Source organism: Moschus berezovskii, chromosome 5 (genome assembly GCF_049115385.1).
Source record: "Moschus berezovskii isolate FMDL1 chromosome 5, NW_MosBer_1.0, whole genome shotgun sequence".
In the NCBI taxonomy this organism is placed as follows: domain Eukaryota; kingdom Metazoa; phylum Chordata; class Mammalia; order Artiodactyla; family Moschidae; genus Moschus; species Moschus berezovskii.
Window position 1 is genome coordinate 125,331,496 of NC_142464.1, and position 27,590 is coordinate 125,359,085.

Genomic DNA, 27,590 nt, shown 5'->3' on the forward strand with positions numbered 1-27,590 from the left:
TAGTGATTTTGGAGCCTCCCAGAATGAAATCCATCATGGTTTCCACTTCTTCCCCATCTATTTGCCATGAAATGATGAGACCAGATGCCATGAACTTCGTTTTTTGAATGCTGAGTTTTTTAAGTCAGCTTTTTCACTCTCCTCTTTCACCTTCATCAAGAGCCTCTTTAGTGCCTCTTCACTTTCTGCCATTAAAGTGGTGTCATCTGCACATCTGAGGTTATCTATATTTCTCCTGGAAATATTGATTCTACCTTGTGAGTCACCAAATTCAGACTTAAATAAAAGAAAGTGGGGAAAACCACTAGACCATTCAGGTATGACCTAAGTCAAATCCCTTATGATTATACAGTGGAAGTGAGAAATAGATTTAAGGGACTAGATCTGATAGAGTGCCTGATGAACTCTGGACGGAGGTTCGTGACACTGTACAGGAGACAGGGATCAAGACCATCTCCAAGAAAAAGAAATGCAAAAAAGCAAAATGGCTGACTGAGGAGGCCTTACAAACAGCTGAGAAAAGAAGAGAAGCGAAAAGCAAAGGAGAAAAGGAAAGATATACCCATCTGAATGCAGAGCTCCAAAATAAAGCAAGAAAAGATAAGAAAGTTTTCCTCAGTGATCTATGCAAACAAATAGAGGAAAATAATAGAATGAGAAAGACTAGAGATCTCTTCAAGAACATCAGGGATACCAAGGGAACATTTCATGCAAAGTTGTGCACAATAAAGGACAGAAATGATACGGACCTAACAGAAGCAGAAGATATTAAGAAGAGGTGGCAAGAATACACGAGAAAACTGTACAAAAAATATCTTCAAAACCCAGATAATCACGATCGTGTGATCACTCATCTAGAGCCAGACACCCTAGAATGCAAAGTCAAGTAGGCCTTAGAAAGCATCACTACAAACAAAGCTAGTGGAGGTGATGGAATTCCAGCTGAGCTATTTCAAATCCTAGATGATGATGCTGTGAAAGTGCTGCACTCAATATGCCAAGAAATCTGGAAAACTCAGCAGTGGCCACGGGACTGGAAAAGGTCAGTTTTCATTTCAATCCCAGAGAAAGGCAATGCCAAAGAATGCTCAGACTACCGCACAATTGCACTCATCTCACAAGCTTAAAATTCTCCAAGCCAGGCTTCAGCAATACGTGAACCGTGAACTTCCAGATGTTCAAGCTGGTTTTAGAAAAGGCAGAGGAACCCAAGATCAAATTGCCAACATCCGCTGGATGATCGAAAAAGCAAGAGAGTTCCAGAAAAATATCTATTTCTACTTTACTGACTATGCCAAAGCCTTTGATTGTGTGGATCACAATAAACTGTGGAAAATTCTGAAAGAGGTGGGAATACCAGACCACCTGACCTGCCTCCTGAGAAATCTGTATGCAAGTCAAGAGGCAACAGTTAGAACTGGACATGGAACAACAGCCTGGTTCCAAATAGGAAAATGAGTCCGTCAAGGCTGTATATTGTCACCCTGCTTATTTAACTTCTATGCAGAGTACATCATGAGGAACGCTGGGCTGGATGAAGCACAAGCTGGAATCAAGATTGCCAGGAGAAATATCAATAACCTCAGACATGCAGATGGCACCACCCTCATGGCAGAAAGTGAAGAGGAACTCAAAGGCCTCTTGATGAAAGTGAAAGAGGAGAGTGAAAAGGTTGGCTTAAAACTCAACATTCAGAAAACTAAGATCATGGCATCCGGTCCCATCACTTCATGGGAAATAGATGCGGAAGCAGTGGAAACAGTGTCAGACTTTATTTTTTGGGGCTCCAAATTCACTACAGACAGTGACTGCAGCCATGAAATTAAAAGACGCTTACTCCTTTGGAAAGAAAGTTATGACCAACCTAGACAGCACATTAAAAAGCAGAGATGTTACTTCGTCAACAAAGGTTCGTCTAGTCAAGACTATGTTTTTTCCACTAGTCATGAATGAGAGTTGGACTATAAAGAAAGCTGAACACAGAAGAACTGATGCTTCTGAACTGTGGTGTTGGAGAAGACTCTTGAGAGTCCCTTGGACTGCAAGGAGATCCAACCAGTCCATCCTAAAGGAGATCAGTCTTGGGTGTTCATTGGAAGGGCTGATGTTGAGGTGAAACTCCAATCCTTTGGCCACCTGATGCGAAGAGCTGACTCATTTGAAAAGACCCTGATGCTGGGAAGGACTGAGGGCAGACGGAGGAGGGGACGACAGAGGATGAGATGGTTGGATGGTATCACCAACTGAATGGACATGAGTTTGAGTAAACTCCGGTAGTTGGTGATGGACAGGGAGGCCTGGCGTGCTTGCAGTCCATGGGGTCGAAAAGAGTTGGACACGACTGAGGGACTGAACTGAACTGTGAGTCACCCAGCCTGGCATTTCACATGATGGTGGCTCAGCAATGCGGAGACCTGGGTTCGATCCCTGGGTTGGGAAGATCACCTGGAGAAGGGAACAGTATTCTGGTCTGGAGAATTCCATGGACTATACAGTCCATGGGGTGGCAAAGAGTTGGACACGACTGGGTCGCTTGCACTTTCACTCTGCGTGTGAGTTAAGTAAGTAGGGTGCGTGCTCCTCCCCAATGCTGAGCCAGTCCGCTGTCTGCTAAATAAAATCTAGTTTTTAGAAAGTTAAGTTCCATCACTCTTAGCAACAGAATTTCCACCACAATTTCTCAAGCCCACACGTGCATTTCTGACCAGCTGGCTCTTTACCAGAGTCTGGATGAGTAAGCCCATGAGCTTTTCAATAAACAACTAGGACAATACTGAAACAAGTTGTGTTTAACTTCCAGAACAAGCCAAAGACTGAATTCCCAACATGAGCCTCCACAGCGCAGGGAAGCAAAGTCTATGATCTGAAGGTCTCTCTATATTCCAGAACCAAAACTAACTGACCCTGGAAAGGACTCACCCACAAAGACACGTTCAGGGCGTTATCTCCTAGGATCTAACTCTTTCCGAATAACACCCACTCCCTGTTCACAGCACTCTCTTGGTTTTGTCCCTTATCCTGTAGTCATATAATGACTGGCAGTAACACACACTCCTTATCGCAGCAAAGCTGGCCTAGAACACTTTCTTGTATCCTTTAGTTTAGCAGGATTGAACATCTGAACTAAACTGGCTAGACTCTCTAAATTCACATCGTGGAAAATTTCCACAGTTCAGAAGTGATACTGAAATTTTCAAGTAACTTAAAAAAATTCCTAATTCCACATTTCATTTGTTCCATTCAGCAAATATTTATTGGGCTAAGACAAGGTTCAGTTCAGTTCAGTTCAGTCGTGTCCGACTCGTTGCGACCCCATGAATCACAGCACGCCAGGCCTCCCTGTCCATCACCAACTCCCGGAGTTCACTCAAACTCATGTCCATCGGGTCAGTGATGCCATCCAGCCATCTCATCCTCTGTCATCCCCTTCTCCTCCTGCCCCCATTCCCCCCCAGCATCAGGGTATTTTCCGGTGAGTCAACTCGTCGCATGAGGTGGCCAAAGTATTGGAGTTTCAGCTTTAGCATCAGTCCTTCCAATGAACACCCAGGATTGATCTCCTTTAGAATGGACTGGTTGGATCTCCTTGCAGTCCAAGGGACTCTCAAGAGTCTTCTCCAGCAGTTACCATGCCCTTAACATTTTTCTGAATTCAATAAACCTCCAATCTAGTAAAAGACAATAAATGTGCAGGAACACACGAATGTGTCAAGTGTCACAGAGCTCACGGCTGAGGCTGAGAGATCAGGGTGGGGAATGGAGAAGGAAGCATCCGTTCAGGCCCTGCAAGGCTGCCGGGTTCTTAGGAGGCGGAACTGGAAGGAAGGGGTTGGGGCGGGAGGAGAGAGGCAGTGGAAGAGGAGCTTCCCTGGGGCGCAGAAGTGGGACGCCAGGACCAAACTGGGGGGTGTGAGAAAGCACTGGGTGCCGGGCAGGAGGCGGCCGGGGCAGCGGAGGAAGGGTCAGGCGGCGCCCAGCGCGCGGGTCTGGCGAGGAGTCTGCCCCGAAGGCGGGGCCGCCGCGCTGACCGCGAACAGTGCAGAGGAGGGCTACGAAGGCTGCCGGCGGACACACGCAGGAAACTCACAAAACACACGGGCGAACAGGGCCATAAACACAGAACTGCATTTTTGCAAACCTTTTTCATTAACACCCAAAACATTTTATATCACAAAAACTCAGGAGAAAAAAATTTAAGGAAACCAGTGTGACAGAATGCACTTCATTAGTTTTCTAAATCTTCATATCCTTTTTTTTTAGGATTCCAAAGAGAACAAGGTATTATCATAGTATTAGTCGCTAACACGGCTCTGATTGTGCAACCCCATGGACTGTAGCCTGCCAGGCTCCTTTGTTCACTGGGTTTTCCAGGCAAGAACAATGGAGTGGGGTGCCATGTAAAGCCAGACTGCTGGAGCACTATGAACTTAATTATTTAGAAAACTGGCTTTACTGCCAGTCTTCAATGAAAATGGTCCTTCTACGTGATAGACACAGAGCTCTAAAAAGAAATACACCGCTGGCTACATTTATTAAATCATGCTAATTGATTTTTGAAAGTGAAAGAGGAGAGTGAAAAGGTCGGCTTGAAGCTCAACATTCAGAAAACAAAGATCATGGCATCTGGTCCCATCACTTCATGGGAAATAGATGGGGAAACAGTGGAAACAGTGTCAGACTTTATTTTTGGGGGCTCCTAAATCACTGCGGATTCTGACTGCAGCCATGAAATTAAAAGACGCTTACTCCTTGGAAGGAAAGTTATGACCAACTTAGATAGTATATTAAAAAGCAGAGACATTACTTTGCCAACAGAGGTCCGTCTAGTCAAGGCTATGGTTTTTCCCGTGGTCATGTATGGAAGTGAGAGTTGGACTGTGAAGAAAGCTGAGTGCCGAAGAATTGATGCTTTTGAACTGTGATGCTGGAGAAGACTCTTGAGAGTCCCTTGGACTGCAAGGAGATCCAACCAGTCCATTCTAAAGGAGATCAATCCTGGGTGTTCATTGGAAGGACTGATGCTGAAGCTGAAACTCCAATACTTTGGCCACCTCAGGAGAAGAGTTGACTCACTGGAAAAGACTCTGATGCTGGGAGGGAATGGAGGGCAGGAGGAGAAGGGGATGACAGAGAGTGAAATGGCTGGATGGCATCACCCACTCGCTGGACGTTGAGTCTGAGTGAGCTCCGGGAGTTGGTGATGGACAGGGAGGCCTGGCGTGCTGTGATTCGTGGGGTCGCAAAGAGTCGGACACGAATGAGCTGAACTGAACTGAAGCAAAACAAAAACAAATTACGAAGACAACTCTAAACAACCATTTCCAAAATGCTCTCCACAGCAAGAGTTTCTTTCAAAAAGCAATTTTCTACTTATTGTTAAAATGTCACCGTTACCTTGAGGGGGGCAGATTAAGTATTTATTTTCTCAAAAATACTAAATTTTCTATTTAGTTTTGTACTGACAGCCACTTATAGAAAAGGTCAGCAAACTTAGACCATTCGTCTTTACATAAAACAAAAACAATTCAGCTCAGAACAGGCAATGCTTTCAATTCTGCCACAAGCTAACCAGCAAACCTGTGTCGTGCCAAGTGTTTTCACAGTTACTCCCCTCTCACCAAAAGCACTGTAAAGATTTACTGCTTTGCAAAGGTCTCAGGCGGATGCCTTCTGTGCTTCTGGCTTCAAACTGCTGCTCTAAGAACCTCTCTGTGTGTCGCGTGGCGAATAACTCACATGTGCTGTTCCTGCTACAATCCCACTGCATCCAAGGTTTTTTTTTTAATTACATTGGCTGTTCCATCACTGGTATATCTAGTTTTCCCACAAAATTCTATTTACCAAAGAAACTGTTTCAGAATACACATGCTTTAGTTTACTCAACAGCTCATACACAGAAAAGTAGTCAATCTGAATCTACCAAAAAGCATTAGCTGAAACCTATTTAGAGACACCGGTGATTCTGCCATCCCGGGGCAAACCCTGCACACATCACCATTTCCTCCAACAGTTTACCTTCTGCAGTGTCTTCTATGCATATACCCAAACTGTTTGCTAACAAAGGAATGTGTTCATCTTGTTGCCATTTTGCCTCCTGGGGATTATTCAGCCCTTTCGCCTACCCCCAGGCACAATGCACGTGTGCCCCTTCTGTCTGTCCCTATTAAGGACGGCAGGTGCTGTGGGCTGGCCTGATCGGCTCCATGGCTGGGTGCAGTACTTCTGTTCTGGAAATCATTCTTGGAAGCCCAGCTTAGAGACCCTGTTCCACCAACCCCTTCCAAAACGTCATACATTTCTGATTCTCCATACTAAATGTCTGTCTGTACAAATTAGCTGAAGTTGTTTCTGCAACTGAACCTTAGAGAAATGTAAGTTTCCTCAAAAGAAGTTCATCCTTCCCGTTTGCAGGGCAGGGATAGAGACACAATGGCTCAGTTGGTAAAGAATCTGCCAGCCAAACAGGAAACCTGAGTTTGATCCCCAGGTCGGGAAGATCCCCTGGAGAAGGGAATGGCAACCCACTGCAGTATTCTTGCCTGGGAAACCCCACTGACAGAGAAGTCTGGCAGGCTACACAGTCCCAGGGCTCGCAAAGAATGGGAAGCGACTTGGGGACTGAACGACAAGGATGCAGATGTACAGAAGAGATGCGCAGACATGCGGAGGGGACGGGCGAGATCGGGGGACCATGCCCTACCACGTGCAAAGCCAACAGCTGCTGGGAGCAACTGCACAGCGTGGGGAGCTCAGCTCACCTGTGGTGCACAGACATGCGGCGGGGACGGGTGAGATCGGGGGACCACGCCCTGCCACGTGCAAAACCAACAGCTGTTGGGAGCAACTGCACAGCACAGGGAGTTCAGCTCACCTGTGGTGGCCCAAAGGTGGGGAGGGAGATTCAAGAGGGAGGGGTGTATGTGTGCCATAGTGGTGGTTCACTTAGCGGTGACCCAGACACTGTCACAGCACTGTAAAGCAGGCCTGCAGAACGAGACCCAGATTCCCACAGCCAGGCCCTCCCATCAGGGAGCTTCCACAAACTTCTCATCCTTCTCCATCAGAGGGCAGACAGAACGAAATCCGCAATCACAGAAAACTAACCAAACTGATCACACGATCACAGTCTTGTCTAAATGAAACTATGAGCCATGCCGTGTGGGGCCACCCAAGAAGGATGGGTCATGGTGGAGAGTTCTGACTAACGTGGTCCACTGGAGAAGGGAATGGCAAACCACTTCAGCATTCCTGCCATGAGAACCCCATGAACAGTATGAAAAGGCAAAATGATAGGACACACTCAAAGATGAACTAACTCCCCAGGTCGGTAGGTGCCCAATATGATACTGGAGATCAGTGGGAAAATAACTCCAAAAAGAATGAAGAGACGGAGCCAAAGCAAAAATAACACCCTGCAGTGGATGTGACTGGTGATGGAAGTAAAGTCCGATGCTGTAAAGAACAATACTGCATAGGAACCTGGAATGTTAGGTCCATGAATCAAGGCAAATTGGAAGTGGTCAACAGGAGATGGCAAGAGTGAACGTCGACATTCTAGGAATCAGTGAACTAAGATGGACTGGAATGGGTGAATTTACCTCAGATGACCATTATATCTACTACTGTGGGCAGGAATCCCTTAGAAGAAATGGAGTAGCCATCATGGTCAACCAAAGAGTCCGAAATGCAGTACTTGGGTGCAGCCTCAAAAATGACAGAATGATCTCGGTTCATTTCTGAGGCAAATTATTCAATATCATAGTAATCCACGTCTATGCCCCAACCACTAAAACTAAGAAGCTGAAGTTGAACGGTTCTATGAAGACCTACAAGACCTTCTAGAACTAACACCAAAAAAACAGACATCCTTTTCATCATAGGGGACTGGAATGCAAAAGTAGAAAGTCAAGAGATACCTGGAATAACAGGCAAGTTTGGCCTTGAAGTACAATACAAAGGCTAACAGAGTTTTGCCAAGAGAACGCACTGGTCATAGCAAACACCCTCTTCCAACAACCCAAGAGAAGATTCTGCACATGGACATCACCAAATGGTCAATACCAAAATCAGACTGATTATATTCTTTGCAGTTGAAGATGGAGAAGCTCTATAGTCAGCAAAAACAAGACCAGGAGCTGACTTTGGCTCAGATCATGAATTCCTTATTGCCAAATTCAGACTGAAATTGAAGAAGTCAGGGAAAACCACTAGCCCACTCAGGTATGACCTAAATCAAACCCCTTAGGGATTATACAGTGGAAGTGACAAATAGATTTCAAGGGATTAGATCTGATAGAGTGCCTGAAGAACTATGGACAGAGGTTTGTGACACTGTGCAGGAGGTGGTGATCAAAACCATCCCCCACCCACCCAAAAAAAAAAAGGCAAAATGGTTGTGTGAGGAGGCCTTATAAATAGCTGAGAAAAGAAGTGAAGCAAAAGTTAAAGGAGAAAAAGATATATCCATCTGAATGCAGATTTCCAAAGAACAGCAAGGAAAGATAAGAAAGCCTTCCTCAGTGATTAATGCAAAGAAATAGAGGAAAACAATAGAATGGGAAAGACTAGAGATCTCGTCAAGAAAATTAGATACACCAAGGGAACTTTTCATGCAAAGATGGGCTCGATAAAGGACTGAAATGGTATGGACCTAACAGAAGCAGAAGATATTAAGACGTGGCAAGAATACACAGAAGAACTATACAAAAAAGATCTTCACGACCCACATGACCACGATGGTGTGATCACTCACCTAGAGCCAGACATCCTAGAATGCAAAGTCAAGTGGGCCTTAGGAACCATCACTACAAACAAAGCTAGTGGAGATGATGGAATTCCACTTGAGCTATTTCAAACCCTAGATGATGATGCTGTGAAAGTGCTGCACTCAATGTGCCAGCCAATTTGGAAAACTCAACAGTGGCCACAGGACTGGAAAAGGTCAGTTTTCATTCTAATTCCAAAGAAAGGCAATGCCAAAGAATGTTCAACCTACCACACAACTGCACTCATTTCACATGCTAGCAAAGTAATGCTCAAAATTCTCCAAGCTAGACTTGTAATTCTCTAACATCTCCAGATGTTAAAGTTGGATTTACAAAGGGCACAGGAACCAGAAATTAAACTGTCAACATCCACTGGATCATAGAAAAAGCAAGAGAGTTCCAGAAACACATCTACTTCTGCTTTACTGACTACTCCAAAGCCTTTGACTGTGCAGATCACAACAAACTGTGGAAACTTCTTCAAGAGATGGGAACCACCTGACCTGCCTCCTGAGAAATGTGTAAGCAGGTCAAGAAGCAACAGTTAAGAAATGGACATGGAAAAACAGACTGGTTCCAAATCAGGAAAGGAGTACATTAAGGCTGCATATTGTCACCCTGCTTGTTTAATTTATATGCAGAGTACATCATGAGAAATGCCGGGCTGGATGAAGCACAAGCTGGAATCAAGATTGCGGGGAGAAAGGTCAATAACCTCAGATATGCAGATGACACCACCCTTATGACAGAAAGTGAAGAGGAACTAAAGAGCCTCTTGTTGAAAGTGAAAGAGGAGAGTGAAAAAGCTGGCTTAAAACTCAACATTCAGAAAACTAAGATCATGGCATCTGGTCCCATCACTTCATGGCAAACAGATGCGGAAACAATTGAAACAGTGACAGACTTTATTTTCTTGGGCTCCAAAATCACTGCAGATGGTGACTGCAGCCATGAAATTAAAAGACATTTGTTCCTTGGGAGAAAAGCTATGACAAACCTAGACAGCATATTAAAAAGCAGAGACATTACTTTGCTGACAAAGGTCCATCTAGTCAAAGCTATGGTTTTTTCAGTAGTCATGTATGGATTTGAGAGTTGGACCATAAAGAAAGCTGAGCACCAAAACATTCACGCTTTTGAACCATGGTGTTGGAGAAGACCGTTGAGAGTCCCTTGGACTGCAAGGAGATCCAACCAGTCCATCCTAAAGGAAATCAGTCCTAAATATTCGCTGGAAGGACTGATGCTGAAGCTGAAACTCCAATACTTTGACCACCTGATGCAAACAACTGACTCACTGGAAAAGACCGTGATACTGGGAATGATTGAAGGCAGGAGGAGAAGGGTGGTGAGATGGTTGGATGGCATCACCGACTCAATGGACATGAGTTTGAGCAAGCTCTGGGAGTTGGTGATGGACAGTGAGGCCTGGCATGCTGCAGTCCATGGGGTCACAAAGAGTCCGAAGCAAATGAGCTGACCTGTAAAGCAACTATATTCCAATAAAAATAAAAGTAGTCCATGCTTAAGCTTAATGAAATTTTGTAGAGTACTGGAAGGAGCACTGTTACAACTCTAATCACGGCTACAAAACACGCAGGTGCTGTTTCTCTTCTGTACGCTTAGCCTGCAAACACTTTAACTGTGAAGGCTATCTGCTTTCCTTGTCTAACATCTCAAGACACGATAACCACTCTGGACACATCCTTAGTAAAACTGGATAAAACTTCACACTTCAAATAGTCTCTGAGTCAGCTGTCTGTCCTCAACCTCACTTTATGGTAACAGAGCTGACGCAGGAGGCAGTGGTGGCAGCTCTGCCATCAGTTTCCCTGCTGTTCCCTGTGCTTTCGTTACTGGCGTTCTCTCCAATCCAGGGCTCCTTTTAAGACCACCTGTTTTGTGAGGCCCAGTATAATTAAAACTAGCAGTCGAAGTAATGAACTTACTTAATGAGTAGTCATTAGATGCCGTAGGCATCAACACTCCGCTAAGCGCACAAACATCTTCTCTGGCCTCAGGACACCGCAGGAATCACACGAGACTCCTGGTTCCGACACAGATCAAGTGCGGGTGTCAGCCTCGATCCACACTAAGCGTCTATGAAGCGTGATGTCTAATCTGAAAATACGGACCAACCTGCTCTTCATGCAGCCCCAGGGAGCAATTCACCTACTCCAAGTGGGCCTCTGCGTATTTCACACGCCTGAGACCCCTCCCGTGGGCGATGGGCAGTCTAAGTGTGTGATCACAGGAGCGGCAATCACACTCAAGCTTATGATACAACATTGGAAACACCTTCAAGATTAATATCCAGCACAACCTTCTCACCTGACAGATGTGTCCAACGGACAACCACAGAGAACCGGCCTGAGATCTTCAGACAAAAGCACCTCTTGCTAAGTTTTCTAGGAAACAAACCAGTAATACCTAAGCGCTACTTCGCAACATGGAAAGAAGAGTTAAGTCTAAACATGGACCAGCTGAGTTCCCTTGGCGCAGATGAGGGGAAAACAGGCCTCCACCACCATTCTAGTGTGTACAAGCACAACTTTAGACTTGAATCAACCCTCCGAGCTTCCAACTAGGATCAGAAACCTCTACCAAGACATGCTAAAAACACCAAGTGTAAATCTGAACTTGAGAGGAAGAACTGAACACAAACGCCCCTGTATCGCGGTGAGTGCTTAAGCGCCGGGGGAGCAGGCGCAGGACAGCGCCACCCAGAGGACAGCGAGAGAGTCCCAGAAAGGCACACGCGGTCAAGGTCAGACGCAACAGGCTCAAAAGATAGCAGGACTGAGAGGCAGCCCCAGGATCCGTGAGGTCAGCACAGTCTCTGGGAAGGCTGACTCAAGTGGCAGCTGAGAGAGGCGGGTAGTGGGGAGATGGGAGTTGGGGGTGAAGGAAGAGCAGCAGCAGTGCTGCCCAGTATTCCATGGGGCACGGCAGCAGCTGGGTGGGAAAGGTCTGACAGAAATGTGGTTAAACGGCTCGCGAGGGGCAAGAGACAGACTGGGAGGGAACAACGCTGACAAAAGCACCCCAACAGAGGAGGAAGGGCTCAGGTCGGGGCGGGGGGTGGCCAGGCGGCACAACGCAGGCCGCGGCTTCCAGGGCTTCTGACTTCCACAGCGAGGAGTCAGAACCTCTGGAGTATAGGATTAACTGTGAAAAAACAACAAAGAGACTGTTTCCTTCCAAATTAGAACGAGAACAACACACTTCAGGGAAAAGGGGAAGAGGGAGGCGCTTCAGGAGCTCAGGTGACCTGGCTGGGTCTCAGAGGAAAGCCTTCTCGGCGTGTACCATGTGCCGGACAAGCCTCAGAGCTCACTTGAGAGAACACAGCCCAATAAACTGGGGCCTGTGATCCGTTCTAACCCAGGGCTGTGGCCAAACTGAGGACAGGCGCCGAGGGAACCCAGGCTGGTGAAGGCAACCGACACCGGCCACACGGACGTGACCTCCTGGAGACACAGCAGCGAACAGGCAAAGCAGCAAGAACAGCGCCGAGCAGCAGCAGCACCAACAGGGGCGTCCCCGGCGGTCCTCGGGCTAAGAATCCACCTTCAGTGCAGGGGACACAGGTTCCACCCCTGGCCCTGCAACTAGATCCCACATGTTGCAAATAAAGATCCCACAGGCATCAAAGACACAAGATCCCGTATGCCACAGCTAAGAGCTGACACAGCCAAGTGAGTATTTTTTAAAAGAAGACGCAGCACCGAGAGGGCACAGCCCGCTGCGGCTCTGCAGGCCGCACCACGCGAGCAGAACACCGTGGCTGCTCCAGTGCCAGACACACGGGGTGGCAGCAAGGCGGAAGGAAGCTGGCTGAGAGCAAGGAGGATGAGAACCCGCCGATCAGCCAGCGTCTGGGAGGCAACACGCGGGAGGGATAACAAGGAAAGGTGTCACCAAGGGCGTGCGCAGGCTTCCAGCTGCTCGGGCCAGCGCGGGTTTCCTGCGGAAACGGAAACCGTGAAGAAAGGAGCGAAGACGGCCTTAGGGGAGAGCCGCTGTGCAGCCTGGGCTGAGGAGCAGGCCCACAGCAACAGGGGCTCTGCCTCTTGGGCAGTTAATGAAGGTGACAGACACCACCAGGAGCTGAAGGCTGCAAGCGGGAACCCTCACCAGGACCAGGACACGAATTTCCCAGCTCGACTCTCTGGGCCTCAGCTTCCTCAGGCAGCAAGCACTGTCGGGCAACAGATGCGTGTTCGGTCATCGTCCCGCTCGGCTCCAAGGCTCTGAAGTCTCTGACGTGCCCGTCCCAGCGCTCCAACTGGAGCAGTACGGGCACCAGTAAACACACAAACACACGAAGGCCAGTCTACACATGTGTGCAGACGTGCGACTGCAGAGACGAGCTCAGAGAGCCCACCGTCCTGGCTTCTGTTTTAAAGTGAGACACAAGCGGCTTGCTGTTCTCTGAAAGGCACAGAGGACACTGGGCGCCCTAGTGGTCAGGGTTCGGCACTTTCACTGAGGCGGCCCAGGTTTATTCCCTGACTGGGAAACCGAGATCCCGCAAGCCATGTGGCACACTCAAAAAATAAAAAGAATACTGACTGTAGCTACAGTTTAAGCCACTTAATGAGTGATGTTGCTCTTCATGCTTTTAAAACCAGACACCAACAACAATATCCCAAGGAGCGTCAAGAATCCACGTGCGGGATTTCTTTATCTGGGGCAGCCAAGCGGCTCTGGGAGAGGCCTGCTAACTCCCCGCTCTAAGCTGTCCTGCCCATCAACCAGGGACACACCTGCACCAGCAGGTCACGCCTCTCAGGAACCTCCACAGAGGGAGCTACTCTCAGCAGGAACTTGGAAAGAATGTTTCCCCTGTCAGGCTACTTCACCGCAGTGGAAAAACTGCCAAGCACTCCGAGAGAAAAAATCTGGGGTCACTAAATGCAGTGAGATGTCCTGGAATCAATCCAAGAACACAAACAGGGTACTTGCGGAAAGCTTAGTGAAGCCCACATAGTCTACAGTTAATACTACTGTGCCACTTGTACTGTCTCAGTTCTGACAAATACACCAAGGTTAAGGAAGAGGCCAACATTAGGAAAAGTTGGCTGAAGGGAGTATGAGAACTCTCTGTACTAACTTTGCAACTTTTCTGTTAAGTCTAAAATTATTCCAAAATGAAAAGTTTATTAAAAAAATAATCCTGGGTCATGAGAAGTTAAATCTACTAACTTCTTATTCAGTTTCAACATGTAACTAATACTGCAGTTAAATTGAGAGAAAAATGTTCTTTGCGTTCTATGAATGAGAAAAAGTTCATTTCCACAGGAGATGTGATAATAAAATGCCACAAATATTACTGGAATTACTCTAAGATAATCTAGAAGCTGGGGAGCTGGACTGTTGTGTGTTAAAGAAGGCAGAGCACCGAAGAATTGATGCCTTCAATCTGTGGTGCTGGAGAAGACTCTTGAGAGTCCCTTATATAGCAAGGAGATCCAACCAGTCAATCTTAAAGGAAATCAACCTGGAATACTCATTGAAAGGACTGATGCTGACGCTCAAACTCCAATATTTGGTCATTTGATGCGAACAACACACTCATTGGAAAAGTCCCTGATTCTGAGAAAGACTGAGGGGAGAAAAGGGCATCAGAAGATGAGATGGCTGGATGGCACTACTCATGCAATAGACATGAACTCGGGCAAACTGGGAGATGGTGAGGGACAGCGAGGCTTGGAATGCTACAGTCCACGGGGTCGCGAAGAGTCAGACACAGCTGGGTGGACAGCAACAATCTTGAACCTTCACTGTACAGTTAAAAAAAATGTAGGCCCATGAGATACAAATCATTCTATTTCAGCTCATTCTGGTTACACGGTCTCTAAAATAAAGTCACCTTGTGCCTCCATGCGTATTCAGAAGGCCGATGGAGTCAAAAAAGAGCGTCACAGAATGCAGAGAAGCACCCGACGGTACCACCAAATAGACACTCACGCGGTAATCTGCCCAGGAAAAAGGCCTCACGTTAATATTTCAAGTGAATGAAACACACATAAGGATGAACACAGGACTATGCATGACTGACGAAAATGAATCAAGCAGCCGTCTATCAGAAATCCACTAAGTAAAGGAGCACAGGTAGGCTAAAAGCAGAATAACAGAAGCAGCTGCATCACACAAACGCCAGTTGAAATATACTAAAGTGGCTCCGTTAGTATCCGACGAAGGAGACCTCAGAGCCAAGAAAACTGCCAGGGGGAAGAGGAACAGAACCTAAACGTAAACAAGTACCAAGTCACCAAAAGACAGAACAATCGTCAACACGCGCGTACCAGCAGAGCTCTGGAGCACACAGCACAAAAGCTCAACTGTAAGGAGGAGCCAGGAAACCCACCACTTCAGCCGGAGCCCCCAGCGCTCCTCCCTCGGTGACGGACAGAACCAGTAACCAAAAAGCCATCAAGAATACGAACCAACGTATCACCCACTCACTCTGCTATACACCTGAAACACAATGTTGTAAATCAACCACATCCCAATAAAAACTCTTTTAAAACTATAGAATTAAACAAAAAAATTTAACTTGACATTCAAGCGAACACTCCACTCAATAACAGCAGAATTTACATGTTTTAAAGTACATGAGCAATATTCACCAGCACAGACCATAAAACCTTAAATTTTTTCAAAGACTTAAAATCATAAAAGCTGTTCTCTGACCATACTGGAGTTAGACGACGAGTCAGTAGCATGGTAAATTGAGTGACCACCCTGTTGACTGACTCTCCAGCTGCGGCAGGTCTCGCGGAGGCGCGCAGGCTCCTCGCTGTCGCATGGGTCTGTCTGGCTGCAGGCGTGCATGACGGCAGCTCCCTCACCAGGACAGAACCCCCACGTCCCGCCCCGGAAGGCAGGCTCTCTACCACTGGACCACCAGGGGAGTCCCTAAACACAGACTTATTTAAATAATATCAAAGAAGAAGAGTCAAGGGAAATTAGAAAATGCTTTAAACTGAATGAAACTTCAAGTACAACACAGCAACATTTGTGGGCTGAAGCTAAACTATGGCTAAGACAGAGTATACAGCACGCACATGTGTATGTGTATTAGGAAATACGTTATCTTGAAAATACATATTTTTAAGAAAGAAGAATAGTCTCAAATCAATAATCCAAGCCTCTACTTTAAGGAATCAGAAAAAGAAAAATCAAAACAAACTCAAAGCAAGAAATAGAGAGTAAAAAATAAAATTTTCAAAATTTTTTTTAAAAATTAATGAAATAAAAACAAAGACAAGAGAAAAAAACAATAAAACTAAAAGCTGGTTCTTTAAAAAGATTAAAAACTTGAATAGCCTCTAGAAAGACTGGCAGAAAAGAGAGAAGACAAACAGTATCAGGAATCAGAGAGAGAACACAGAACCCTCACAGACATTAAAAGGATAAAAGGAACACTGCAGACAATTCCACACATAAACTCAACAGTTAAGATGAAATGGACCAGTTCTTTGAAAAGCACAAACTACTAAGAGAGAAGGTAACAGTTCTTAATCTGCTTTATGAGGCCGGCATTACACTGATACCAAAGCCAAGCAACGCAAATATAAGAAAACTACTTACAGATACCTTATACGAGCAGATGCAACAAGGGACTCACCTGGTGGTCCAGTGGCTAACACCCCGCACTCCCATGGCAGGGGGCCCACAACTAAAGATCCAATGTCCCACGTGCCACAATGAAGACCCAGTGCAGCAAATAAATATTTTTTTAAAGTGTAAATCCACAAAAAAATTCCCAGAACACATGATTTTAGCAAGATCAACAGATAAAAGTTGAACACACAAAAATTAATAACTTTTACATACTAGCAAAGAATAGAAAAAGAAATTCTTCAAAACACCAATTACAGAAGTTGAAAAAAATGGAATACTTTATGAATCTAACAAAACATGTAAAGGATATGTATGCCGGAAACTATAGTACAAAATACTGATAAAAATATCAAAGATGTGCTGCATGTCAATTCTATCTCAATTTAAAAAAATCAAAGATGACCAAATAAGCCTAAGAGAACCACATACCATGTTCACAGACTCAAGGATTCAATACAGTATTCACGTCAGTTCTCCACCAAACTAATGTATAGTTGTAAGGCCACTAATCATTTATGAATCTAACAAAACATGTACAGTATACATATGCTGAAAACTATAATACAAAACACTGACAAAAATGGTCAGAGATGTGCTGTGTGTCAATTCTATCTCAATTTAAAAAAAAAATCAAAGCTGACCAAATAAATATAATAAAACCACATACCATGTGCACAGACTGGAGGATTCAACACAGTATTCATGTCAATTCTCCACCAAGCTGACCTATAGATTTAAGGCTACTCTAATCAAAGCCCAATAGAATTATTTGTAGACACAGACAGCTGATTCTAAAATGTGTGGAAAAGTGAAATGACCAAATAGCAAAAACAATTTTTAAGTTGGAGGAATCATCTTACTAACAGTATAAGACCCACAGTAATTAAGACAGTGTGGTACAGGCAATGAGATAAGACTCATAGATCAATGGAACAGAATACAATCCAGAAATGACCCACACAAATGAGCCCAACTGATTTCTGACACAAGTGAAAAGTCAATTCAATGGAGAAAGGGTAGAACAAATGGGTTTGGAACAAACCTGACACCCATCCTACCCAAATCTGATACCTGATACAAAGTCAACTCAAAATGATTCACAGATCTAAATGTAAAACTATGGCATTTTTAGAAGAAAATACAGAAAAAAAATCTTTATGAGATTTTATAAAACAAATAGTTCTTAGACATGATACCAAAAAGTATGATTTATAAAAGAAAAATCTGGAAAGCTGAACTTCATCAAAATTTTTCTTTGCAAAAAAAGAAAAAACAAAGTTGATGGAATTTAAAGACTAGCTACAGACTGAAACTGTTTTTGCAAATCACACATCTGACCTAAGATTCCTAACAAGAATTATCAAGAATTCTCAAAAGTCTAAAGAAAATAAAACAAGTAAAAAACAAGAAAAAAGCAAAGTCTTAAACACTCCATCCAAAAGGACAGAAGAATGGCAAATAAATTAAGTGTTCATAACAGCAGTCACTAGGGAAATGTAAACTAAATCACAACACCGCTGCTGCTGCTGCTGAGTCGCTCAGTCGTGTCCGACTCTGCGACCCCATAGATGGCAGCTCACCAGGCTCCCCCGTCCCTGGGATTCTCCAGGCAAAAGTACTGGGGTGGGGTGCCATCACATTCTCTGACACCACTACACACCTATTTACTAATGATTAAAATAACATCTGAGGAGGGCATGGCAGCCCACTCCAGTGTTCTTGTCTGGAGAATCCCATGGACAGAGGAGCCCGGTGGGCTACAGTCCACAGGGTCACACAGTCGGACACAACTGAAGCAACTCAGCACAAAATAACACCTACCAACAGTATCAAGAGCTGGCATGGATGCAGAGCAACTGAATTCTCACCGCTGCTCGTGCGAAGTCAAAATGGCACAGCTACTCTGGAAACAGTCTGGCAGTTTCTTATGACACTGCCACGGACCCTGTTCCCGTTCCTGGGTATTTACCTCAGTCACTCAGTCCAGTCGTTCAGTCGATTCCGACTCTCCGCGACCCCATGAACCACAGCACGCCAGGCCTCCCTGTCCATCCACCAACTCCCGGAGTACACTCAAACTCATGTCCACTGAGTCGGTGATGCCATCCAGCCATCTCATTCTCGGTCGTCCCCGTCTCCTCCCGCCCCCAGCCTTTCCCAGCATCAGAGTCTTTTCCAGTGAGTCAACTCGTCGCATGAGGTGGCCGAAGTATTGCAGTTTCAGCTTTAGCATCAATCCTTCCAATGAACACCCAGGATTGATCTCCTTTAGAATGGACTGGTTGGATCTCCTTGCAGTACAAGAGACTCTCAAGAGTCTTCTCCAACACCACAGTTCAAAAGCATCAATTTTTTCGGCGATCAGCTTTCTTCACAGTCCAACTCTCACATCCATACATGACCACGGGAAAAACCATAGCCTTGACTAGACGGACCTTGGTTGGCAATGTCTCTGCTTTTTAATATGCTATCTAGGCTGGTCATAACTTTCCTTCCAAGGAATAAGCGTCTTTTAATTCCATGGCTGCAATCAGCATCTGCAGTGATTTTGGAGCCCCCAAAAATAAAGTCTGACACTGTTTCCCCATCTATTTCCCATGAAGTGATGGGACCAGATGCCATGATCTTCATTTTCTGAATGTTGAGCTTCAAGCCAACCTTTTCACTCTCCTCTTTCACTTTCATCAAGAGGCATTTTAGTTCCTCTTCACTTTCTGCCATAAGGGTGGTGTCATCTGCATATCTGAGGTTATTGATATTTCTCCCAGGAATCTTGATTCCAGCTTGTGCTTCTTCCAGCCCAGCGTTCCTCATGATGTGCTCTGCATATAAGTTAAATAAGCAGGGTGACAATATACAACCTTGACGTACTCCTTTTCCTATTTGGAATCAGTCTTTTGCTCCATGTCCAATTCTAACTGTTGCTTCCTGACCTGCACACAGGTTTCTCAAGAGGCAGGTCAGGTGGTCTGGTATTCCCATCTCTTTCAGAATTTCCCACAGTTTATTGTGATCCACACAGTCAAAGGCTTTGGCATAGTCAATGAAGCAGAAATAGATGTTTTTCTGGAACTCTCTTGCTTTCCCCATGATCCAGCGGATGTTGGCAATTTGATCTCTGGTGCCTCTGCCTTTTCTAAAACCTGCTTGAACATCTGGAAGTTCACGATTCACATATTGCTGAAGCCTAGCTTAGAGAATTTTGAGCATGACTTTACTATGAAAATTTACTTTCACATGAAAACTTGTACACAAATGTTTTACAGCAGCTCTATTCATTACCATCAGAAACTGAAAGAACCCCAATGTCCACCAATGGAAGAATGGATAACGGCAATCTAGTCATACAACAGAACACTACCCCGCAGTGAAAAGGAAAAAGCTGCTCACACCTGCAAAACTCTGGATGAAACTCAAAGTGACTATGAGTGAAAGGAACCAGCCTCAAACAGTTACAGACTGCATGATTCCACCTATCTGACTTCCCAAGAAGACAAAACCATAGCAACAAAGTCATGACTGTCCAGAGCTGGGGTGGGGAGGAGAGTGACTGCACAAGAGCAGCTGGAGGGGCCTGTCTGGGTACTGACAGAGATACAGGAAACTGTACATGGAGGGGCAGGGTGCCCTGGTGGCCTGTGGTCAGGATTCCAAGCTTTCACTGCCATGGCCCAGGTCCAATCTCTGCTTGGGGAACTGAGATCCCGCAGGCCACACTGCACACGTGTATACACACATACACGTGTATATATACGAACACACACACACATATATATAGAAGGCTTCCCTGGTGGCTCAGTCGCTAAAAAGAATCTGTCAACAATGCAAGAGACCAGCTGCAATGCAGGAGACCCTGGTTTGATCCTTGGGTGGGGAAGATCCCCTGGAGAAGGAAATGTCAACCCACTCCAGTACTACTGCCTGGAAAATTCCACGGACAGAGGAGCCTGGTGGCCTACAGTCCACAGGATCTCAAGAGTCAGACACAACTTAGTGACTAAACCATCACACACACACACACAGACCTATCTATCTATATAGACAGATACAGCAATAATGCATAGGAACCTGGAATGTCCACGGGATCTCAAGAGTTGGACACGACTTAGTGACTAAACCATCACACACACACACACACCCCTATCTATCTATATAGACAGATACAGCAATAACCTGGAATGTTACATCCACGAATCAAGGCAAATTGGAAGGAGTCAAACAGAAACTGGCAAGAAATAAAGAGCCTCCTGATGAAAGTGGAAGAGGAGAGTGAAAAAGTTGGCTCAAAAGTCAACATTCAGAAAACTAAGATCATGGCATCCGGTCCCATCACTTCATGGCAAATAGTTGGGGAAACAATGGGAACAGTGACAGACTTTATTTTCTTGGGCTCCAAGATCACTGTAGATGGTAAGTGCAGCCATGAAATTAAAAGACGTTTGCTCCTTGGAAGAAAGCTATGACCAACCTAGACAGCATATTAAAAAGCAAAGACATTACTTTGCTGACAAAAGTCCATCTAGTCAAAGCTATGGTTTTTCTAGTAGTCATGTATGGATGTGAGAGTTGGATGATAGAGAAAGCTGAGCGCCAAAGAATTAATGCTACTGAACTGTGGTGTTCGAGAAGACTCTTGAGAGTCCCTTGGACTGCAAGGAGATCCAAGCAGTCAATCCTAAAGGAAATCAGTCCTGAATATTCACTGTAAGGACTGATGCTGAAGCTGAAACTCCAATACTTTGGCCATCTCATGCAAAGAGCTGACTCACTAGAAAAGACCCTGATGCTGGGAAAGACTGAAGGCAGGAGGAGAAGGTGACAACAGAGGATGAGATGGTTGGATGGCATCAGCGACTCAATGGACATGAGTGTGAGCAAGCTCTGGGAGTTGGCGATGGACAGAGAAGCCTGGCGTGCTGCAGTCCATGGGGTCACAAAGAGTCGGACACGACTGAGCGACAGAGCTGAAATGATAATATAAATAAATAGGTAGATATAGCTATATGTTAATTTTTTAATTAGCAGATAATAAAACGACTTAGAAAAATTCTAACGGTATCTACTAAAGTCAAGGCCACATGTATCCTGAGCAATTCCACTCCCGGTTTACACTCAACCAAAAGGAGCACTCTATCCACCAAAAGACACGTACCGGAATGTGCACACCAGCCTGATTTGTATCAGTCATGAAATAAAACAGCCCCAGTGTCCATCGATATTAGAATGGTGAAGTTGTGGGGCAGACACACGGTGGAGACTGCGTGCCACGAAAAGGAGTGAGGGACCGCTGCAACAACCCCAGGGATGGGCCTCAAACACAACTGCTGAGCTGGAGAGCCACAGAGCACCCTGATGCGGAAATCACAACCCGGCAAGACACACAGGAACGAGGGAGACGAGGAGGGGAGCACGGGCGCACTCGAGGGTGCTGGCAGTATTTTTCATCCACGTTGCCTATGTCGGAATGCCGGTCCCACGCACGTGCACACACATAGAACACTGCACACAGAGACGCGCCCTGTGGCTTTACCCACTGCAAATCTCTGCTGAACCACACAAGGTTCTAGATCTTTACCGGACCTACTTCCTCAGGTCACTGAAGCAAATGCAAACCAGGGGCTCCCCTGGTGACTCACTGGTAAAGAATCCCTGATCCCAGATCCCAGAAGGCCCACGTGCCTCAGAACAACGAAGCCCGATGCCACGACAACCGAGCCTGTGTCTAGTGCCTGGGGGCCGCAGCTCCTGATGCCCCCGCACACCAGAGCCAGTGCTCAGCAAGAGAGGCCTCCGCAGTGAGAAGCCCACAGACTTCAGCTAGAAAGTACCCTGTTCATCGTGACTAAAGAACGCAACAGAGACCCAGCCCAGCGCACCTCCAGTGAGCCCGAGAGTCATGGCTGAGCACCTCATCGCGGCAGCTGTTCCTGCAGCACAGGGAAGGCTGCTCCGCACCCCAGTGGCCCCGAGGCCCACACTCACACCATCTGACCAGAGACGCCCTGGGTGTGCCGTGTGTTAGTTGCAGTCATGTCCAGCTCTCTGCGACACCATGGACCGGGGCTCACCAGGCTCTTCTGTCCACAGGGTTCTCCAGGCAAGAACAGTGGAGTGGGCTGCCATGTCCTTCTCTAGGAGGACACGCTGTATGATGGCCCTCAGACATTAATATTTTAATTATTATTTTCTTGGGTTCCCAAATCACTGCAGATGGTGACTGCAGCCATGAAATTAAAAGACACCTTCTCCTTGGAAGAAAAGCTATGACAAACCTAACAGCATATTAAAGAGCAGAGACATTACCTTACCGACAGAGGTCTGTCTGGTCAAGGCTATGGTTTTTCCCATGGTCATGAATGGATGTCAGAGTTGGACTATAAAGAAAGTTGAGCGCTAAAGAATTGATGCTTTTGAAATGCGGTGCTGGAGAAGACTGTTGAGAGTCCCTTGGACTGCAAGGAGATCCAGTCCATCCTAAAGGAGATCAGTCCTGGGTGTTCATTGGAAGGACTGACGCTGAAGCGCCAATCCTTTGGCCAACTGATGCGAAGAACTGACTCACTGGAAAAGACCCTGATGCTGGGAAAGATCAAAGACAGGAAGAGAAGGGGACGACAGAGGATGAGATGGTTGGATGGCATCACTGACTCGATGGACATGAGTTTGAGTAAACTCCGGGAGTTGGTGATGGACAGGGAAGCCTGGCGTGCTGTAGTCCATGGGATCACAAAGAGTCTGAGCGACTGAATATAACTGAAACATTGATAACATCTTCCTGCTACTTTTTCAGCAACAAAAAAGGATTTACGTTATTATCAATACAAATGCTCCCTACACACCATGTTCTGATTTTCAAACTGTAGTATCACTGTTTGAAAATGTACCTTGACCTGTACCCCAAACAGCTTCCTGTCATAAACCTCTTAACAGCATTACAAAATAGCACTGAAGGCCCACCTGAGTCCTCCATACGTGTATATTCTATGTAAATTGATACCCAGCAGCTAATTTCATGGCTCAATTTCCACAATACAAAAATTTTGGTAAATAACATATGTATGAGTTAATTTTGCACCCCAATTCAAATACAGAATTGGGATGGTAAAAATATTTTTATTTTGTGTAAGCACTTGAATGTTTAACTGTTTTAAAGGGAGGGAAAAGCCAAAATTAGTTTTATTTGCAAAAGAAAAAATGACGGTAATATCAGGTTGTAAAAATATCATTCACCTTTTTGGTCCATAAGTAGTGTTCACTGTAGAAAAATCTTAAAGCTTGAGGCATGTGCAAAAAGAAAAAAAAAACCCACCAGAATTTCCACCACAAAATATTTTGATGTATATACCCTATCAGAATCTTCTATGCAGATATATACACACACACACACACAGATACTTTACGAAACTGGATCCTTACTGCAAACACTGTTCTCTTCAATGTTTTGCTTTTTCAGCCACGCTGTGCAACTTGTGGGATTCAGTTCCCTGACCAGGGATTGAGTCCATGTCCTCAGCAGTGAAAGTGTGGAGTCCTCACCACTGGACCACCAGGACATTCCCACACACACTGATTTTTATTTTGTAAGCTTCTCTCTTCACTTAATGCATCATGAATGTTATGAAAATTATATTTTAAAATAGAGATGCAAAAAAGCAAGGTATTTTCATAACATCCTTCACCTATCAACTTTTCACGCAGGGCTAACTCTTCATCGTCACATTAGAGCAGACCAGCACACTTGGCTGTTAGAACAGGACTGGCCAAGACGCATGTCATCATTTTTACATCATCATGCCACAGTGAGAGAGCTACACGGATAGCATCCTGCAGCGGAGTCCCTGCAAAGCCAGCCAGGCCGGCTTCCTGACAACAAGGATCAGGTTCACACACAACCTCGTGTGCCCACTTTCCAGCCTCCAACTGTTCAATTCTCCCAACAACCCGAGAAGCCGGGAGCCTACAAAACGGGGCAGTGTGAGGCTGTGCCTCAGGCCACAGAGCCTAGCAAGTTTGTGTCCCTGGCTTTGTGTGTTCTGTGTACAGAGCTGTGCTATGGACCGAAGATTCTACATTGATCTTAGTGAAAAGGCCAAGAAGTGATGGGCCGAAGACTCTAGAAGCTAAGTTATGTTTCCTACTTATCCCACAGTCCTCATTTCCCTGTAGAAGCCAACTACCCATGGAAGTGCTCTGCCTCAAAGCGACCTCCGATGACGGCGGACCTGGGTCCCCCCTCAGTGCCATGCCCAGCACACTGAGCAGGGGAGTTAAGACCCCTGCGGAGAATCCAGACAGCCCTCCCACGCTCACTTCTCCCAGGCACCTTCTGCCCTGGTGAGCCCACTGAGATGGAAACGAGGCACCCCAAGAACCATAAGCCTTTCTGGGAAATGCAGGGCCAGCACCCATTTACCGTTACTCGTTGACCAACACTATTTGGGGTGCCTGTTCTGCCCCAGATAAGGTGTCCCCAAAAGCTCACCTGAGGGGAAACAATTCAGAGGTTTTCAGAGTCACACGAAGAATTTTTGTGATTGGTGGCACCTGTTACCATAAGCAGTATCTTTGATGCATTATTAATAAAACACTTGTGAAGTACTTTTAAAACTAAAGACACAGCGTGAAAACGCCCAAGTACAGCAGAAGAGAACGTTTGCAAAGGTGCAGGTCACAAGTCAGCAGCACACAATACTCTGCGTACCACAACCACCGTGATTGCTAATCAGACGGAGCGAGACAAAAGGTACCAGAAAGCATCAGGGTACCATTTTGTAAACCCTGCAGTGTGAGAGCGTGTGTACACGTGTGAGTGCAGGGTGTGTGCAGAGCACTACAAGTCTCAAGGTATTTAGTTCTTACAGTGGGTCATGATCAAAACTCTGAATTCATAAATTTAACAGAAAAAATAACCGTCCTGTCAAAATAATACTAGGCAGACAATTATCCAAGTTTGAAAAGCGTCATTCGAATAATAACTAAAAGGTTATTTTAGCTAAATAATGCAAAGTAATTGAGAATTATTAAAACCTAGAATAACGGTATGAAAGGCTACGGTAAGAATTTTTATTGTGCCACCAATTTGTTTTTATTAAATCAATGAAAATGGGTGTATTTTATATCCAGCTGCAGCCAATATTATCAACATTTTTGTAAAGGATTTGCTCAAGCAGACCTCCCTGCCTCCCCTCCCCAGAGGCAGCAAAACATGGCCCTTAAATGTGCACTCCATCCATGGAAATGCATAAGCTTCACCCTGTATTCTAAGAACGACACCAGTTTCGCTCTCCAGTGTACTGGAAAATGGCAAGCTCTGGAGACTGAAATGCAGGGCCGTGACCCAAAACAAAGCTGACAATATAAAGAAAGTTCCAACAATTGCAAAGAACACTCAAAACCCTATAGGCTAAAGCCCCCCCACATTACTATGTATTCAAATAATAATATCAGCACCAGAGGGCCATGCCACGTGCAATGATTTTCTTATCTGTTCTCACTAGCTATCGTTCCAACACAACATTTACAATCCCGCATAAAACAATTTCTGTCTCAGAAACGGGCACACAAACAAACACTCCTTAGGAGGCTTTCGGTTGTTTTCACTGCTGCAAATGTCTTCAAAGCAACTGAAAACAGTCCTAACAACACAAACTCCTGAAAAAAAAAACAAACCCATCATCTTTCAGCAGCCGACTGAACGAGTGGAAGTGACCGCCAACTGCATACCCGCGTCCCAGTACGGGGTCTTGCAAAGTGTTGCGACCAAGAGCGGAATAAAAGTGGCAGCCATCCACAGCTAGCAGCGGCGGTGTGTGCTACTGTCTTCAAAGACAGAAGAAAGAAAGAAAAAAAAAAAAATGACGATTCAAATCTATACCTGAGTAAGCAGACCACTCATTACCTCTATGAACACTTTCAAAGAGCAGGGGGCGAAGCGCCAGGGCCGCCACTTGCGAGGACTGCCAGGTCTCTTTTTTCCAAATGATCGTTTCGGAGGAGCACAAGAAAACTTGGAGGCGGCGCTCCGAGACGACCGAGCGCCGGGCGCGGAGGAAGGAGGTGGGCACGCGCGGCGGGCCCCGCTCGCGGCCACCTGACGCCCCGCGGCCCGGGAGTCGCACCCGCGCGGACCTCAAGGACGGGCCGGGCGCGGGCCGAGGCGGCGCCGCGCAGGTGGGCGCCGCGCGCTCCCGGGGGCCGCGGCACCTGGCGGCGCGGCCGGGCCCCCCGCGCGGGGCGGCTGTCAGGGCGCGAGCCGCCGCCCCGGCCCCGGCCCCGCGCCGCCGCCGCCCCCGCCCCCGCCCCCCGCCGCTTACCTCGAAGTAGCCTCCGGGGGCGGCGCCGCCCGCGCCCGCGCCCGCGCCGAGGGGCCCGTTGGCCGCCGCCGCCGCCGCCGCCGCGCCGCCCGGGGCCGCCAGGCCCGCGGCCTGGGAGCCGCGCAGCGCCGCCGCCGGGCCGGCCTTGCCGCCGCCCGCGCCGCCGTGGCCCCCGCCCGCGCCGCCGCCGCCCCGCTTGTTCTTCCGGCGCTTGGCCCCGCGCTTGGCGTCGGCCGGGCTCATGGCGGGCGGGCGGGGAGGGCGCGGAGTGGGCGCGGGGCCGCGGGCGGCGGCGGAGGGCGGGGAGGGCGGGGAGGCTGAGGAGGCGGCGGGACGCGCTCCGGCGGGGGGCGGGGGGCAGGGCGCTGCGCGGGGTCGCCTCCGGGCGGGCGGCGGCTGCGGGGCGGCGGCTGGGCGGGAGCGGCGGCGAGTGCACCGGGCCCGGCGCCGCCGCTGACCAGAGTTAGAGTCCAATATGGCGGACACAAGGGGAAAGGGATCCCAGTTTACGTCGGGGGAGGGGGAAGGAGCGGCGGGAGGGGGAGGGGTGTGGGCGCCCTCCTCCCCCCGCACCGCCCCCCCCCCGCCTCACTCCGCCCTCTCGAGCTCCGCTCCCCCTCCGGCCGCGCCCTCCCTGCCCGCCGTTAACCCGCCTCCGGCACGTGCGGCACGCCGGGAGCTGGAGTCCGCGCGCCCGTACCCGCCGCTCGGGCCGCCGGGTGTAGGGACTACGATTCCCATCAGGCCGCGCGCGCTCAAGCGCCCGGACGCCGCGAGGGGCTGCGGCAAGGTGGGGGGGGGGGAGACGCGGAGGTGACGTCACCCCGGGCCCGAGCCGCGCGGCCCCCTCCCCGCCCGCGCCGCGCGGCCTTCTGGGACT

General features: G+C 47.2%; 1 protein-coding gene across 2 annotated transcripts in view; it reads right to left on the reverse strand.

Annotated features, from left to right (window-relative positions):
- Positions 1-27,145, reverse strand: part of FAM193A (family with sequence similarity 193 member A) — a 149,963-nt gene extending 122,818 nt beyond the window's left edge. The window contains exon 1 of one of the 2 annotated variants that reach the window (XM_088836597.1): positions 26,711-27,145. In XM_088836597.1, coding sequence (XP_088692723.1) covers positions 26,711-26,953 — 243 coding nt within the window. In that variant the 5' untranslated portion in view covers positions 26,954-27,145. Of the gene's footprint in view, positions 1-26,295; positions 26,491-26,710 lie in introns of those variants that run through there. The other variant, XM_088836601.1, reaches the window with a different exon arrangement.
- Between the last annotated feature and the right edge of the window lie 445 nt (positions 27,146-27,590).